This window comes from Diceros bicornis, chromosome 21, assembly GCF_020826845.1.
Source record: "Diceros bicornis minor isolate mBicDic1 chromosome 21, mDicBic1.mat.cur, whole genome shotgun sequence".
NCBI lineage: Eukaryota > Metazoa > Chordata > Mammalia > Perissodactyla > Rhinocerotidae > Diceros > Diceros bicornis.
In genome coordinates this window covers 24868782-24887279 of record NC_080760.1, presented here as the reverse complement: position 1 = coordinate 24887279, position 18498 = coordinate 24868782, and the positions used below count along the sequence as shown (strand labels likewise).

Sequence of the window (18498 nt, the reverse complement as noted above, 5' to 3'; positions counted from 1 at the left end):
ATAATCCCAAGTTTAGACCTGCTACAGAAAAGGAAGAGAGTTCTAATGGTGTCATTTTTATTTTTTTTGTGAGGAGATCAGTCCTGTGCTAACCTCTGCCAATCATCCTCCTTTTTTGCTGAGGAAGACTGGCCCTGGGCTAGCATCCGTGCCCATCTTCCTCCACTTTATATGGGATGCCACCACAGCATGGCTTGCCAAGCAGTGCGTCGGTGCGTGCCCCGGATCTGAACCGGCGAACCCCCGGCCGCCGCAGCAGAGCGCACGCACTTAACCGCTTGCGCCACTGGGCCGGCCCCATCATGGTGTCATTTTTAGAGGAGACCCTTTAGATTGATATTGACCCTCCAGAAGATTTCCCAGGTGCCTTTCAATAAGTAATTCTAAGAAAGGTGTGTTGGTTGTAAAAGTTCTCAAATGGCATAGGGAGCTTTTAAAACTAATTATACCGTTTTCCATGCCCTTTTTACCTCCCTTAAGGAAGAAGGCAGGTGGCGGACAGGACAGAGACAGGGAGGGACAAGGGCAATGCCACAGTTTGACGGCATCTTCTAGGAACAGAGTGTGTGATGTTTGCTTGGAAGATGTGTAGGTTTGGGTTCACGGCTCATAGATTCATTCGTATTATATTAAAGCCCAACTAGCTTCATGAGTCCTTGTGATTCAAGATGAGTTGAAGATTTACTGTTTCTAGAGGACCCAGTGTAGTGCAGTTGAAAGGATAACTACCATCTGTCTTTGGTGCCATCTGGGCTCCTGGTCATTTCATCTCCTCAGATTAAGACCCAGGATGGTTTGACTCTCCCTCTTCTTAGCTTTCTGTGTAAACAGCAGAATTAAAGTCACCCTGTCTGAGTTTGAAACCTAACTCTTCCCTTGGTTCCTTTGTGGATTTGGGCCTCTCTCTGAACCTCAGTTTCCTCATTTGTAAAGCGATTATAACAATTCCTTCTTCAACAGGCACCCACGTCTATGAAATGATATGACGTTTGGAAAGGCTGACATGACCTAACGTGATGGTTATTCAATACATGTGTGATCATGAATGTGTTTAAACTACATTAAGAGTTGTTTGCACATTTCTAATTGGTTTTTGTAAGGTGATAGATTAGGGCAGGCATATTTTATATGACTATAGGTTATTCTTAGTTATACACGATATCTAAGACCTTTTACTAATACTAATCTTGTACTTGTAAATATTGGAGATAATATATATAAAGCAACTAGCACAGTGGAATATCCTAGGGATTCAGGATATGAAAATAGATTTAACAACTTAATTTTTTCATTCAACTGCAACCTCAATTTCAAACAAATATGTTTAAGACACATATAAAGCATTAATTAATAGAATGTAGACCATTTAATTAGTTATTCTGGAAGAAACATTATTTAAAAAGAAAACATAGCTAAATAAAAAACCCCAAATAATTGTTTTCTACTCTTTGTGATTGAAGTTGGAAATGTTTTTATCTTTTATCTTAAGGTACTAAATCAAACTTCTCGACTTGAAATACAACTGCTGGAGAATTCATTATCAACATACAAACTAGAGAAGCAACTTCTTCAACAGACAAATGAAATCCTAAAGATTCATGAGAAAAACAGGTGAGAATTGTTGTAGTCCAAAAATAGTTATGTATGTACTTATTTATATCCTACACCTCTCTGCCAACTCTTAAAAAAAAAAAAAGATTGAAGTGGTTTGCAAAAAAAGAAATATAGAGGACCAACCCTGGTGGCCTAGTGGTTAAGGTCAGTGCACTCTGCTTCAGCAGCCTGGGTTTGGTTCCCAGAATGGACCTACACCACTCATCTATCAGTGACCACGCTGTGACAGCATCTCACATACAAAATAGAGGAAGATTGGCAACAGATGTTAGCTCAGGGCGATTCTTCCTCAGGAAAAAAAAAGTAATAAAGAGCCCAATGAATTTTTAGTATAAAAATAAAAGAGAGCTTAAGGTGAATGCAGCAAGGATGTCAACAATAAGATTAATACTGTTGCTTACACTCTTGAAATATTTGCTTTTTATAACTTTTAACACTAATCTATCTAATGTTCAGTTGTTCAAATCCTACCATAACTACAGAAATTACAGGCGTAACTTGGAGATATTGACCTACAGAAATTACAGGCATAACTTGGAGATATTGTGGGTTCTGTTCCAGACTACTGCAATAAAGCGAATATCACAATAAAGTGAATGTTGCAGTAAAGTGAATATCACAATAAAGTGAGTCACATGATTTTTTTGGTTTCCCGGTGCATATGAAAATTATGTTTACACTATACTGTGGTCTATTAAGTGTGCAATAGCATTATGTCTAAAAAAACAATGTATGGACCTTAATTTAAAAATACTTTATTGCTAAAAAATGCTAACCATCATCTGAACCTTCAGTGAGTTGTAATCTTTTTGCTGGTGAAAGGGCTTGCCTCAGTGTTGATGGCTGCTGATTGATCAGGGTGGTGGTTGCTGAAGCCTGGGGCGGCTGTGGCAATTTCTTAGAATAAGACAACAATGAAGTTTGCCCCATTGATTGACTGTTCTTTCACAAACGGTTTCTCTGTAGCATGCGATGCTGTTTGATAGCATTTTACCCACAGTAGAAGTTCTTTCAAAATTGGAGCCAGTCCTCTCAAACCCTGCCACTGCTTTATCAACTAAGTTTATGGAGTATTCTAAATTCTTTGTTGTCATTTCAACAATCTTCACAGCATCTTCACCAGGAGTAGATTCTATCTCAAGAAACCACTTTCCTTGTTCATCCCTAAGAAGCAACTCATCATCTGTTAAAGTTTTATCATGAGATGGCAGCAATTCAATCACATCTTCAGGCTCCACTTCTAATTCTAATTCTCTTGCTATTTCCATCACATCTGCAGTTATTCCTCCACTGAAGTCTTGAACCCCTCAAAGTCATCCATGAGGGTTGGAATCAACTTATTCCAAACTCCTGTTAATGTTGATATTTGGACCTCTTCCCATGAATCATGAATGTTATTAACATCATCTAAAATGGTGAATCCTTTCCAGAAGGTTTTCAATTGATTTTGCCTAGATCCATCAGAGGAATAACTATCTATGGAAGCTGTGTCTTATGAAATGTATTTCTTAAATAATAAGACTTAAAAGTCAAAATTCCTCCTTGATCCACGGGCTGCAGAATGGATGTTGTGTTAGCAGGCATGAAAACAACATTAATCTCATTGTACATCTCCATCAGAGCTCTTGGGTGACCAGGCACATTGTCAATGAACAGTAATATTTTGAAAGGAATCATTTTTTCTGATCAGTAGGTCTCAACGGTGGGCTTAAAATATTTTGTAAACCATGTTGTAAACAGATGTGCTGTCATGCAGGCTTTGTTGTTCCATTTATAGAGCACAGGCAGAGTAGAGTTAGCATAATTTTAAGGGTCCTAGGGTTTTTGAATTGGTAAACCAGCATCGGCTTCAACCTAAAGTCACCAGCTGCGTTAGCCCCTAGCAAGAGAGACAGCCTGTGCTTTGAAGCTTTGAAGCCAGGCATTGACTTCTCCTCTCTAGCTGTGAAAGTCTTAGATGGCGTCTTCCAATAGAAAGCTGTTTTGTCTACATTGAAAATCTGTTGTTTCGTGTAGCCACCTTCATTACTTGTCTTAGCTAGATGTCTGGATACCTTGCTGCAGCTTCTACATCAGCGCTTGCTGCTTCACCTGGCACTGTTATGTTATGGAGGTGGCTGCTTTCTTAAACCTCATGAACCAGCCTCTGCTAGTTTCACACTTTTTTCCTGCAGCTTCCTCACCTCTCTCAGTCTTCACAGAATTGAAGAGAGTTGGACCTTGCTCTGGATTAGGCTTTCAGTTAAGGGAATGTTGTGGCTGGGTTGATCTTCTATCCAGATCACTAAAACTTTCTTCATATCAGCGACAAGGCTGTTTCACTTTCTTATCATTCAGGTGTTCACTGGAGTAGCATTTTTAATTTTCTCCAAGAACTTTTCCTTTGCATTCACAGCTCTGCTAACAGTTTGGCACAAGAGGCCTAGCTTTTAGCCTGTCTCAGCTTTTGACATGCCTTCCTCGCTGAGCTCAATCGTTTCTAGCTTTTGATTTAAAATGAGAGACGTGTGACCCTTCCTTTCACTTGAACACTTAGATGCCATTTTAGGGTTATTAATTGGCCTAATTTCAATATTATTCTGTCTCAGGGAATAGAGAGGCCCAAGGAGAGGGAGAGAGATGGGGGAACAGCCGGTCATTGGAGGAGCCAGAACACGTACATTTATTGTTTAAGTTCGCCATCTTTTATGGACACGGTTCATGGCACCCCAAAACAATTACAAGACTAGTATCAAAGATCACTGATCACAGATCACCATAACAAATATAATTATAATGAAAAAGTTTGAACCATTGCAAGAATTACCAAAATGTGACACAGAGATATGAAATGAGCAAATGCTGTTGGAAAAATGGCACCAATAGACTTGCTTGATGCAGGGTTGCCACAAACCTTCAATTTGTAAAAAACACAATATCTGCAAAGCGCAATAAAGTGAAGTGCAATAAAACAAAGTATGCCTGTATTTGATTATATGACTTAATTCACCGACAGAAAATATTGACGGTTTTCAGCAGAATCAAAATTTATGGCAATAGAGAATAGAGGCTCTGAAACTGTAACTTGAATCACCACTCTACTCATCCTTAAGCTTGTAGAAAGCTACAAGATTGTTGAATTCAGAAATTTTGCACTAGAGGGAAATGAAATTTATTTTTTCCAGAAAATTATTTGCCTGTAATGCTGATTCAAGAGGTTCCCCTGCCCCGCCCCACCCAGTTTAAAGCTATTTACTCTGGACATGATAAATTTCTTTGGTTGGCTCTATAGATATATTTTATAAATTATGAATCATTCCAGGTAAGTGAAATGAGACTTAGAGATCTTGAAACCTGGGATGGCATATAGCCTATATTATTTTGAAGTCATTGACATTTATGATGAGCAATTCAATCAAAGCACTAACCTCTGTAGGACAACTATATTATATATTAACTGCATTTTCTTCTGGATATTTGGATGACTTGAAGAAGTTTCAGTTCTTATACATTATATTGAGTTAAAGACCATTGTGTTGCTAGAAACTAGTTAAATACCATTGTGTTGGTTGAACTAGAGTTTCCACCATATTCCAAACCAGGAAGGCACCTAAGAGGACTGCTGGTTCTCCTCTTACTTTACAGATGAAGGAACAGACTGAGTGGAAGTGAGTGACCTGTCTGAGGTCACACAGCTTGCTAGTGGCAGAACTGGGAAAATAATCCAGGTTTCTACATTCCTAGTCCTGCTTTTTCCAGTATACCGTATGGTCTCTTGATACTATCTGCAACCTAGAGGGATTTCCCAAATTCATACTAGAAGTAGACCTTAATGACAGCAATTATAATTAAACTTTTACATGAAGAAGATAAACCTAGCTGTTGGTTTAGAGTCTGAAAGGAGTCACTCATGCTCTGTGACTTGTATTTCTAAGTTTACATTTATTTATCTTTGTACTGTGTCATGGGGTAAACTGCATAGCTATAAATAAACTTGACAGGACTTGACCCTGAACTGGTTGCATGATGAAATGTTCTGGAATTGAAAATTCTATTAAAAAGTAGCAATTATCCTTCTGCAGTTTCACAATAACCAGCACATACACGTAACAGGTATACTTTACTCAGCCATCCCTTGATTTAGGGTCTCACCATGCTTTAGCTCTGTTGGTAAAAGTGAACCCCATTTATAGTCATATACTTCAAGATGCTATGGTGAAAACTTTGTCTAAGAATGAATAACTAGGGGCCGGCCCTGTGGCTTAGTGGTTAAGTGCTTCTGCTCCGCTACTGGCAGCCTGGGTTCGGATCCCAGGCGCGCACCGATGCACCACTTCTCTGGCCATGCTGAGGCGGCGTCCCACATACAGCAACTAGAAGGATGTGCAACTATGGCATACAACTATCTACTGGGGCTTTGGGGAAAAAAAGGAGGAGGATCGGCAATAGATGTTAGCTCAGAGCCGGTCTTCCTCAGCAAAAAGAGGAGGATTAGCATGGGTGTTAGCTCAGGGCTGATCTTCCTCACAAAAAAAAAAAAAAAGAATGAATAACTAAAACAATGACAATTTTACCTTATTTTTAGGCTGTTTTTATAATTATATAAATAACTCACATTTATTGTAGAAAAAGGAGAATGTACACAAAATATAATTGAAAACCAGAATCCCAAAACATTGAGAGAGCTACATATGTAGCTGTATATTATATTTAAATATATTTTTCACAAAAAGCTGAATCATGCTATACACATGGTTTTGCAGCCTGCTTTCTTTGGTGATAGATATCTTTTCTAATCAATAAATATCCTTCTAACATTCTTAATAACTGCATGGCATTTCATCTTATAGGTGTAACCTAGGGTGGTTTTAATCCATCTCTCACTAGGTATGTTACCACATATGATCTATCTTTTAAAAAATTGTCAGCATGAATTTACCTTCTTCAATTCTTCCCTTGCTGGTATGTATTATCCCCTAGTCTACATCTGACACTTTAGCTGTCAGGCTATCATAAACAAACTGGGACGCCTGAGAGGGCTCACTTCTTAACTACAAAAACAAATGCTGTCCTTAAGTGTCACTTATACTCAACTCTCTTCGTCTCTCCTTGTCTCTGTCTATCTTTCCCTCCCTCCTTCTCATATTCATTCTTTCATTTTTTGTTGTTGTTGTTGTTTGTGGTGAGGAAGATCAGCCCTGAGCTAACATCCCTTGCTAATCTTCCTCTTTATGCTGAGGAATATTAGCCCTGAGTTAACATCTGTGCCCATCTTCCTCTATTTTGTATGTGGGACGGCGCCATAGCATGGCTTGATGAGCCATGCGTATGTCCATGCCTGGGATTCGAAATTGCAAACCCTGGGCCGCCAAAGCAGAGCATGGGAACGTAACCACTACGCCACAGGGCCAGCCCGTCTTTCTTTCATTTTTTTTTTTTCTCTAATCTTATTTTTCTTCTTCTTCTTTTTTAAAGAATATATCCCTTCTACCAGATTACCAAAATAATCTCCAGATTATTTTTGGATTTTTTGTCTTTCCATCATGATTCTTGATATGGCACCTAGTATCATTTTTTACTATGGGATTCTCACCATGAAATACTGTTTTTTTAAGAGAAATTGCCTTTTTTAAGGGAAATTGCTTAAAGGTTGTTCTCTCTATTCGATTAGTAAAGCTGAGTCAAGGCTCGAGCTCTCAAAAGAGAAGGAGTTAAGTAGAAGGAGTTTCTCCATGTGCCACCGCCTCTCAGAGGAATCTGACTCCTGATCCCAAGCACATACATGCCTTCTGCTGATGAATTTTTTTTCCTTGTTGAACTCTAATTCCTTAGGAAAATTCAGGTTTTCTTACATATATGAATCACATCATTTATTGCTAGTCATAACTTTTTCAGGATTATAACAATTCCCTTTTCCAGCAATATAGGTGTTTCACAATGAATTCAGGGATATCAGTTTTAATTTGAAATTTATTTCTGTGCTCATGCTGACAAAAACTTACACACACATCTTTTACTCCTACTCTACACCTCTTTCTTTTTTGACCCTCAAGTATGACATTACCTCACATGTGGTTCCTGGTGTTATCTTTCTATGAATGTACTGTATCTCCTCCCATTGCCATATCTCTACAGTTATCTGTGTCTTCCCGTTGAAGGGTCCAATGTGTGTAATAGAGTGGTGGTGGAACATCTCTTCTTACACCAAGCATATTCTTCCATGAACCACTTAGAAAGAAGTGTTTTTCTTTCTGTAAACCAAAAGTATCCATTTGTGATACACAGCATACTTTCCCTATTCTGTTTATTGTTATTGTTTATTTTCATATGTGAAATGGAATCAGAGGAACTCTGCCAAGCACTTTCTAGAGCCACAAAGAAATGTGCTCACCCCACCATTTAAGTGGATAGAAGGTCAAAGTCAAATATGAAGCTGTTTATATATTTTAAAATAGTTTATTGATCATCCCTACCTAGTCCTTAAATGAATCTTAATGCTCCAAATGTGACAAGAAGCTATTTCTACATTGAGGCATCTCTGAAATGTAGGAGCAACATGCCTTTAGTTGGCCAGGTCTGGTTTGGATCAGCTAATACACTTTGCAAAGGGGATTATCTAAATTAAGCTTTGCTTCCTCCCCAAGGAATGTCAGGGTTGTGTCTGGGTGTGTGACTTACCAGTTTTGAGTATGATGGGGCCTCAGCTGCCAAGTCAGTGAGCTGAACCTTAGGCGGGTCCATCGCTTCTTTGGCAGAATAAGGAAGAATATTTTATGGACAGGATTATACCACATAATCATGCTGAGAAGTCCTGCTGATTTACATCCTGACAAATTAAATGCATCACTTGTAGGATTGAAAAAGGATTTTTGACCTCATTAGATTCTCTTCTTTATCCCCTAAATGGCCAAAGACACAAAGCAGGAATAGGATTAACAACATTTGCTCTACCACTTGATTTCCTAACAGTCTAGTGGGGGGTGACTCCAAGAAGCTTCTGGTTTGTTTTCTTTAGGAAAATTTTTTTTCTTTTGTTGGATGCTATCCTAATCTCAAAACTTGGTTTTGTTTTTTACCTCCAAGAAACAGCACTTGGAAGTAAGGGATCATATAATTGAAATTTCACAATCAAGAACCCAAGAAATGGGAAGCATTAATATTTACCTTGCACATAGGGGATTGCTGTGACCACAAAGTGGGACATGTAATTGTCAACTTTTATTAGATTTCTCCAGTATGTTTCCTGCCGCATCTGCTCAAAATGTTAGAAAAGAGGTGGACAAGGAAAGATGTCAAAATGCAAATTCCTTTGGCTAAACCAAATGTGTAACTGGATCTTTTAGTCTAAAGGTTTGGTCAGCTGACTGAGCTTCAAGGAGTCTGCCCCTCTCTGACTTAACCCCAACTTTTTCCAAGGTGGGAGCACAGGTGAAAAAATATTCCAAAAGAAATTCTTTTGCCTCACCAGCTTGTACAGGAAGGGAGCTCAGCATTCTATGTGTACAAAGATGGAGCAGTTAGGTTTTCTTGATACTTATGTTGAATATGCAAAGTGAATATTAGTGAAATCTTCAGTAAGACCATTCAGAGTGAAGTGAAACTACACATATGATGACCATTCCGACATAGTGTTAGCAAAATCATCTGCTGTCTAGCTGTCTAGTATCAGGTGACTATCTGTGCCAGGTGCTTTACATACACTGCTGCTAATCCTCCAACTAATTCTGCAAAGAACCTATTATTATTTCCATTTCATATATACAGAAATTTACAGAGGTCAAGTAATTTGCCCATGACCCAAACAGCTAGTGTATGGCAAAATTAGGGTTTACGTCCATGATGATTCTCTGTCTTAATTATTATAAAAATATTTTTTCAACATGATGCAGCCTCAAGATTAATTGATGTGGTTGTCAAGTTATCCTCTTAACACAAACAAATATAAATTTGAAGAAAGGTGTAAGCTAGTTGTTTTTGGCCTATTCCTACATAGATCATTATTTATTCCTCCTAATACTGGAGTAGGAAATATAAACTATTTTACCTTGGGAATTCACTGAACTTCTTTGACAAGCCTCATCTATCTTCTAGCTGAAGTTTATGGGAAGCTATTAAGTTAATTAATTTTAAGTGATTGAAGTGTGTGTAATTTCAGGATACTAAATTATAACTTATAAGCAAAGTATTATAATGGCATAATAAAGTATTGATTTTTAATACTTAATATGACTAAAGGAATGAAAAGTTGTCACAGTCTTTTTAATTAAAGCCATCCTCCATTTGATAAGTTCTTTACAAAATACTAAAGTAAAATCTTGCCAACTTCTAGCATTAAGTTGAATTATGTTAGTTGCATATAGAAAGGATCAAGGAAAAGTATTTGAATTTATACGACTCTATTCTATACCTTGTAAATGGAACACCTCCAGACACTGATTGAGGAGAACATTTTTTCCCCTCTCATATTTTAAAAAAATGAATTTAATGGTATACAGCATTTTTTTCATTTAAATTTTATTAACCTTAGGATTTTAGAGTGGAATAGAATTCTGAATCAAACTGGAAATCCAAGGTCACCTTAATTCTTTCCTTTCCCTGATTCCTCACCGATCACTGTTGATGCTCTCAATTCCATCTCCTGAATATTTTTACAATTTCTCCTCTTTTTCTATTTCCACTGACCATGTTTTAGATCAAACTCCCATTAATTCTTGTCTCAGCCACTGCAGTGACCTCTGTGCTTTAAGCCTCATGCCTCTCAAACCTGTCATCCAGAGCTCTGCCAAAGTCTTCTTTCTGAAATGCGAGTCAGGCTATTTTTGCTTTTGTTTAGGTTCCCCCACACACTAATTCAGCCCAAGTTTTTACTCTCTAGACAGCATCTGCCCCACCTCCTAATGATTCTCTGTAACTGACTGAAGAAAGTTCAAGTTCTTTAGCACAGAACACAGTCCATGATCATTATAAGCCTAATTTTGTACCCCTACTTCCACAAGTCTTCTTATATTTTAGAAGGCATGGTCTACTAGCTAAGAGCATGAGCTCTGAGGCCAGACCACCTGGGTTTCACTTTTCCTTGATCCTGCTATAACCAACTCTACCACTTATTATTTGAGTGAATTTGGGGAAATTACTTAAACTCTCTGTGCTTTGGTTTCCTAATTTGTAACACAGGGATGATGATAACAGCAGTGCATGGAGTTGATGTGGGATTAATTGAGTTAGTCCATATAAAGCACTGAGAACAGTGTCTGACATACATAATGTTTAATCATGTTAGTTGTTAGACTCATACTGAAGATTTGATATTATTTCAGATGTGTTTTATGTTTGACTTGTCAGGAATGCTCTGTAGTTTTGCGTGTGTGTGTGTGTGTGTGTGTGAGGAAGATCAGCCCTGAACTAACATCCATGCCAATCCTCCTCTTTTTGCTGAGGAAGACCAGCCCTGAGCTAACATCTATTGCCAATCCTCCTCCTTTTTTTCCCCTTTTTCTCCCCAAAGCCCCAGTAGATAGTTGTATGTCATAGTTGCACATCCTTCTAGTTGCTGTATGTGGGATGCCGCCTCAGCATGGCCCGAAAAGTGGTGCATCACTGCGCGCCCGGAATCTGAACCCACGCCGCCAGTGGCGGAGCACGTGCCCTTAACCACTAAGCCACGGGGCCAGCCCCCCTGTAGTTCTTTATTCAACTCACAAACTCCTGTCCACCCTTCAAAACTCAGTGCAAATGTTACCCCCTCCAAGAACTCTTCTCTGACTCTGCCAAATAGATTTTCTCATCAAAACGTATGTGATAACACTGTACCTTGCCTTTTCCCCCATTATTTCAATTCTCCCATCACATTGTAATATGTGTGTGTGTGTGCTTGTATGTGTGTGTGTGTGTGTGTGTGTGTGTTTATCTATCCCTCTACTGTTAGGCTATGACCTTCTGGAACACAGAGATGGTGTTTTATTTATCTTTGTGTTTATGCTCCCAGGCATAATTCTCTACGCATGGTATCTATAGTATTAAATGCTTTTTGAATGTTGAATGAATGATGAACTGGCAAATGTCCCAGTAGCTCTGTCCCAACAAATGTCATTTATCTGTATACACACACACACACACACATACACACACTACTAAAAAATATTTTTAATGGAAAACACAAATTACATAGTGTTTACATTAAATATTGTAAATATGTAATTGTTCTTAATATAAATAAAATAAGATGATGTTTATACTGCTATTCTGCATCCCCAAAAGCCCGTTGCGTGGGACCCAAGCATATCAGTCCACATTCTGAGGTTCACTAATGCAGCCCAAACTTTTTTTTTTTCCTGTGAGGAATATCAGTCCTGAGCTAACATCCATGCTGATCCTCCTCTTTTTTGCTGAAGAAGACTGGCCCTGAGCTGACATCTATTGCCAATCCTCCACCTTTTTTTTTCCCTTTTTCTCCCCAAGGCCCCAGTAGATAGTTGTATGTCATAGCTGCACATCCTTTCTAGTTGCTGTATGTGGGACGCCGCCTCAGCATGGCCAGACAAGTGGTGCGTCGGTGTGGACCCAGGATCTGAACCTGGGCTGCCAGTAGCGGAGCATGGGTACTTAACTGCTAAGCCACAGGGCCAGCCCCCCAGCCCAATTTTTAATCTCCAGGACATTATCTTCCCAGACCTTTCTAGACTCATGACTGCTTACCACATCTCTCTGATTAATAAAAAAAAATAACACAAACTTGATCTAAACATTAAATTATATAGAAGTGTATACAATCGAAGGTCAAATTCTCCCTAATTCCATGCTCCTCACCACCACCACCCCCTATAGAGAATCATCATTAGCAGAATGACAGTTTGGTGCTTATTCTTCCAGACTTTTTCAATGAATATACTAAGATATACATGTGTCTATAGAGTGTGCACATTTATGTGTGTGTTTACTGAGACGCATACCCATATACAATCACATGCACGCACAAGTACATATTTATATGATGAATGTGTATGTGTATAGATTGTAACTACTTTTTAAATGATGGGGTTTTTTTTTACATCATAATTTATCATGGATATATTAGACATGTAACTACAGATATACCTCATTCATTTTTATAGATGCCCTATAATTTACAATTTATTAGAATTTTTGTGTGATTATTTAAAATTTTCATAGATATTGACAAATTATGTCCACTTTTTACGTTTTCCCCACATGTGCATGGGCTTTCTGATTTCCCCAAACCTTGCTAGCTATTGTCTTGTCTACCTGAGAGGTTAGCTTGTGCATCTTTTCATGTTTATTTACCACTTGCATTTCTTCTTCTGTGACTGGCCTATTCATGTATGTTTCTCATTTTTCTATTAGATTGTTTATCATATAAGCTCTTTAATGGATTTTAAAACTTATTCATATATGTTGCATATATTTTCTCTGGTTTGTCATTTATTGTTCAACCTATTTTTTATGAAGTATTATAGTTTTATGTCATGAAGTGTATCTATTTTTTTCTTCTTAGTTTCTGGCTTTCACAACATATTTAGCTTATTCTTATTTACACCAAACTTTAAAAAATTTATTTGCCAATGTTTACTTGTGGTAATTTATGCTTCTGCTCCACATTTGAATTGGAAAATTATTTAACTTCATATTTTGAGAGAAAATTTACTGTGTTGAAGTTAGAAACTTCAAGTATAAATTTAACCTGAACTTAGTACACCCTTGTTTGAATGGGGAAAAATCGCTGTATAAAACCCATATATGCAACACATATTGACACCATATTAAAAATATTAAAAATAATACATATTAAAAATAATTAAAAAATTGAAACATCTGTAAATAGGTTCAGATAGATAAAATTGAGAAGTTTTCCATATTTTCAACATCTTCCTCCTTGTTTAAGGGCTATGTTTACACACATAGAGCTTAGGCAACTGTCACCGCTGTGAATTCATTGGCTGCTATCTTAAGAACTCTATTGTGGGAAACAATTTGAAAGAGAGAGCTTTTTCTGTGAAAGTTTCAAGATGTGTTCAATGATTTGAAATATTTCCAATAAGATATGTTGGAGGAGGCAGACTGTGGAAATGAGGGGGAAAAGTCAACCAAAAACTTTAAATAGGGCTTTGTATACACTCAATTAGAACCTTTTACTGAAGTTCAAGGCCTAGATTATTGTGTTTATTTTATTCTTCATTAAAGTGCACCTCTGCCTCAAACTAGAAGCTAAGTGCCAAAATTCAGTGCATGTCTCTTCTCAAAGTGTTTCCAGAAAGATGGGAAACAGGAAGTACTGAGAATCCTGTGAGAAACTCTGTCTTTGCATTTCTAGGTCAATTTGAATAGATTTAGGTGCACAGTTTCATAAATTGTTGCTCTATGAACACTAATCCTAAAAGATGTGTCATAATAAAAGCTGTTTATTTTAATTTAGGCTTCCCCAAAACTTGACACTAGAATTCTTAACAATGGAGTGCCTACTAAAATGTACTGAATGGACTCTAGAAAACAGTGCACTGGATTTTGGAATCGACATCCAGGTTTTGGATTATGCATTTAAACCTACACTAAACTTATTGCTGAAGGGAAAATATGACTACTTTGCCTATCTGGTTTTAGAACGTTGGAGCAGTAATGTTGTCCTTCAGATCAATCTTTATATGTAGAGATCTCTGTGCCTAGCTGAAATGGCCTCTCCCAACTGACCTGGGATAGGGAAAATGTAAGAGAAACAATAAAATGATTCAGGACAAAATGGAATATGATTAATATCTTGAGTAAGAAAATTAAACTTGATGGCAGAAGGGTTAAGGCAGAGTGGAGTTAAGAAAATCTCAGTTCAGATAAAAAAAAAAACCTGGCTTGGCAAGGAAATTTTGTTTTTATATGTGGAAAAGATTGATAGGTTGAAATATTGTGAAAGACAAGCTCCCAAAATAACCAGATGGAGAGCAGCAAATATTAAGGAGATGTTAAGTTTTTGTCTTGATTCCTCGTAAAATATAAATGGGTGGAAATAAGTAGAGATTATATTATACTAAATCACAGAGATGAGACTCTAAAGCTGGTTTTGACAGCACTGGATGTCATGGGCAGATTTCTAGTCTGACGAGTTAGAAGACTTGGCTTTTTATCTTGATTCTGACACAATATGTGCACAATTTTGGACAAGATATTTAGATTCTTACCTATAAACTGAGGATTGTAACATCTACTCAGTCTATATCACTATATTGCTTTAAGAATCAAAGGAGATAAGGGTTTTAAAATGCTATACGACCATAATGATATATTACAGTGTGTGATTAATAAGTAGAGATAGTATACGAACATTTCTGGCGAGAAAGTTTTGGACTTAAACCAGTTTGGAAATAGTGAGGAGGAAGGGCTGACTTCCCAAGTAGGTGATAACCAATGGACGAGAAGTAGCAAAGAGAAGAGAATAGTTTTTTGGAAGCAAAATACGAAGAGAAGATGCAAGGGAGGGACGAGCAATGTCAAAGAAAATGAAACAGTCAAAAAGAGATCAGTCTTGCCTGAAGAAGTCTAAAATGTGATCATTAGTATAAAGGATATCCCTAATAAATAAAGTTAATAGAGAATTACTGGAGTACAAAAGCTATTAAAGAAACTCCAATTGAAGAAAGGAGATGAGAAAATGACTGGAAGAGATAATTAACTGGTAAGACCTGCCATTTGGGAAAAAATGTGTCATGTTTCCAATTTGTCTGAAATAATTTTTGTATTATTTTTTCATGCATGTATTTCATTCCAAATCCTGTGAGATGTCTGTGATGCAGAATAGGCTTTTTTATGTCTGTGAGCAGTCCTTTCTTTACTTTACATGAATATCTATTTTAAGATGGCGGGCTATGTTGATGTCTTTTGATACCTGGTAGCCATGGTATGTTAAAGGTTGTTGGGTGAGTTATGAAAATTAATGTTCTTTCCAACATGCTAAGTGTATATTCCTTTAACTCAGAAAATGCAGCACTTTTCTTCCACAAGCCAGTGTCCAGAATTGTTTCCCTTGGAACCAGGACTTCTTTGATCAACTTCCCATTCTCAGCTCTTTCCAAATAATCCTGAAAAACAAAAAGAACAAAGCAAAACTCCTTTATCGACATCTCAGATATTAGCCATCTTTAAGTGTCTGCCCTCTTGAACAAGGAATGCGTCAAAAGTAGAAAGCAGAAAAACGTTGAGGCAAAAATTTAAAAAACGTATTGTGTCTGAAACAGAAGTTTCTTATAGCTGCTATTTTTTTTATGTGAGGTTTTCTCTCTAAAAATAAGTCCTTAGAGTAGGAATAGTGTCATTTATTTTTTACATAGTGCTGAGACCACTATTGGCACTTAGCAACTAATAGATACAAGTTATAACTATAATATGATATTTTTCAAACCAGAGTGTTACCTACTAATTAGGAAAACTGAAAAGCCAATGCTCATCTTGTTTCAGGAACAAAATGATAATTCAGAATTTTTATCCTGTGTTATATGACTATATCATTCAAATTTTAATCTTTACATTATTATCATTTTAATAGTTAATTCTAAGGTTTCTTGGTAGTACACTATAACTCTTGTAAATTCAAAAGACAATTTTCTTACAGGTTAACTGACTCTGTATTATGGGTATCTTACATCTGATCATTACCCTGTGAGGAGAAACAAAAATAATGAAAAAGTAAACTGAGAATGAGCTAAGGCATCGATTGTGATTAATTCTCAAATCTAAAGGCCAAAAATTAATAGGTACAGAGAAAACCTCCTTGGAGATCCACATCAAGTACACTAATCACTAAACCAGTGGGTGGGATGAACTTTTTAACCAACAGAGAAGGTATTTTTGTTGTATTTTGTTTTGCTTTCTTTGTTTTTGTTTTTTTCGATGGGGAAGACTGGCCCTGAGCTAACATCTGTAGCCAATCTTCCTCTCTTTGCTTGAGGAATATTGTCCCTAAGCTAACATCTGTGCCAGTCTTCCTCTATTTTGTATATAGGATGCTGCCACAGCTTGATGAGCAGTGTATAGGTCCACGTCCGGATCCAAGCCCGCAAACCCGGGTCTGCCTGAAGCAGAGCGTGTGAACTTAACCACTTCGCCACCCAGCCAGCCCCCCATTTTATTTGTTTTTTAACTGCTAACTTCTCCAACAGCAAGTTATTGACACAGAAGAAAATACTAAAAGACAATGAATCGTACCTACTCCTTAGAGATACTGTCTTTCATCTTACTGTGACTTTCTTGCCTAAATTTTTCATTTGCAAAAAACGTTTTAAAAAACATAAATGACCATCACGTTTTCCCGGAATCACTATACCCAAGATCTATCAAAATTGAGTTTGCTTAACGATCAGTCAGGGCAGGGCTTCTTTCACTGTTGGTGTCCCGTAGAATGAAAGGAACTCAAACTAGACATTTGGTGGTGAAAATGATGTAGTCTATACAGAAGTCAAAATACAATGATGTACACCTGAAATTTATATAATGTTATAAATCAATGTTACTTCAATAAAAATATATATTTATTTTTATAAATAATATATATTTTTATAATATATATTATATTTATATATATATGGTTTTCATTTATTTATTTTTTGTGTAAGGAAGATTAGCCCTGAGCTAACATCCGATGCCAATCCTCCTCTTTTTCCTGAGGAAGATTGGCCCTGGGCTGACATCCATGCCCATCTTCCTCTACTTTATATGAGAGGCCGCCACAGCAAGGCTTGACAAGCGGTGCGTCAGTGCGCGCCCGGGATCCGGGCCTGTGAACCCCGGGCCTCCGGGGAAGCCGAGCACAAGCACTTACACGCTGCGCCTTCAGGCCAGCCCCGACAAAGGTGTGGCTTTTCTTATCTTGCAGAAGTCACAGAGCTGCCCCTAATGGGTCTCTATGTGAAATTTTCGTATGTGAATCTGAGCATGCTACCAAAGGTGTTGTAAATTAGTAAAGTCTTATACATAGAAGCATCCCAGCATTTTTCAAGCTTGGTTCAATGGGCAACTTTCCTCCTATATTCTGGGCCACATTCTTTTGGGGGACAGGTTTGTTGGCAAAGATCTGGAATGCCCATGAGCAGTTCTCTCCACACTTCCCAATCTGTGTGAAGGACGATCAGATATTCCAGCTTGTCTCCCAGTACATGGGGTTGGAAAATTTGGCTCTTCAAACATGCTCTATTTTATGATTTAAGTATTAAATTTAAAACACTCCCTAGTGTCCCCTTTTTCAAAACTTATAGGAATGATTCAGTGTTATATTTCTCCAAGGTAAATCAAGTGCCTTAGTCTGGTGTGTTACATTTGAATGACACCTTGTAATCTAAGGACTGGTCGAACCTTCTGAAAGTGGAACTGGGAAAACTGAATAAGGCTTTTCTCTGAGGAATACTAGTATATTATACACTCTATAAAATGCAAATGGTTTTTATTTCCAGTCAGTTGCTAGGATCCAAGAGTGCTTCTGCATTCTCTATCATTTTTAATGTGCAATAGGAAAGGGGAGTATCCTTTGAAGAGTTCTGAGAGAAGGAAGGTTCTCAGTTGAAGATCACATCACCCCGAGCAAAGCATCCCAAATCCTTTTGTAAGACTTTGCCACCGTCTAATGGTCTTCCTTTTCAAAATCAATTATTCAGTGATTGGGAACTTGTGGTGCCTTTAGGCCTCCTTTTGAGGCTTAGATTGAGAGATAAAGCTAGTGGTTATGATACATGACCAGGTTTCAAAAATCCCAAGAAATCTAATTCACTGTGACTTTAGATAGCTTACTTTCTGGTCCTGTGTTTTCTGCATCAATATACTATTCTCTGACCCCACAGAACTATTATGAAATTTAATCACTGTTAATGTTCTGAGAATCCCAAATGAATGAAGCAAAGTAAAATAGTTTCTATA

The 18498-nt window shown here is 37.5% G+C and overlaps 1 protein-coding gene across 2 annotated transcripts in view; it reads left to right on the top strand.

Annotated features, from left to right (window-relative positions):
• Nucleotides 1–18498, top strand: part of ANGPT1 (angiopoietin 1) — a 246360-nt gene that overhangs the window by 154522 nt on the left and 73340 nt on the right. For both annotated transcript variants that reach the window (XM_058564788.1, XM_058564786.1), the window contains exon 3: nt 1490–1611. In XM_058564788.1, the coding sequence (XP_058420771.1) occupies nt 1490–1611 (122 nt within the window). The remainder of the gene's footprint in view (nt 1–1489; nt 1612–18498) is intronic.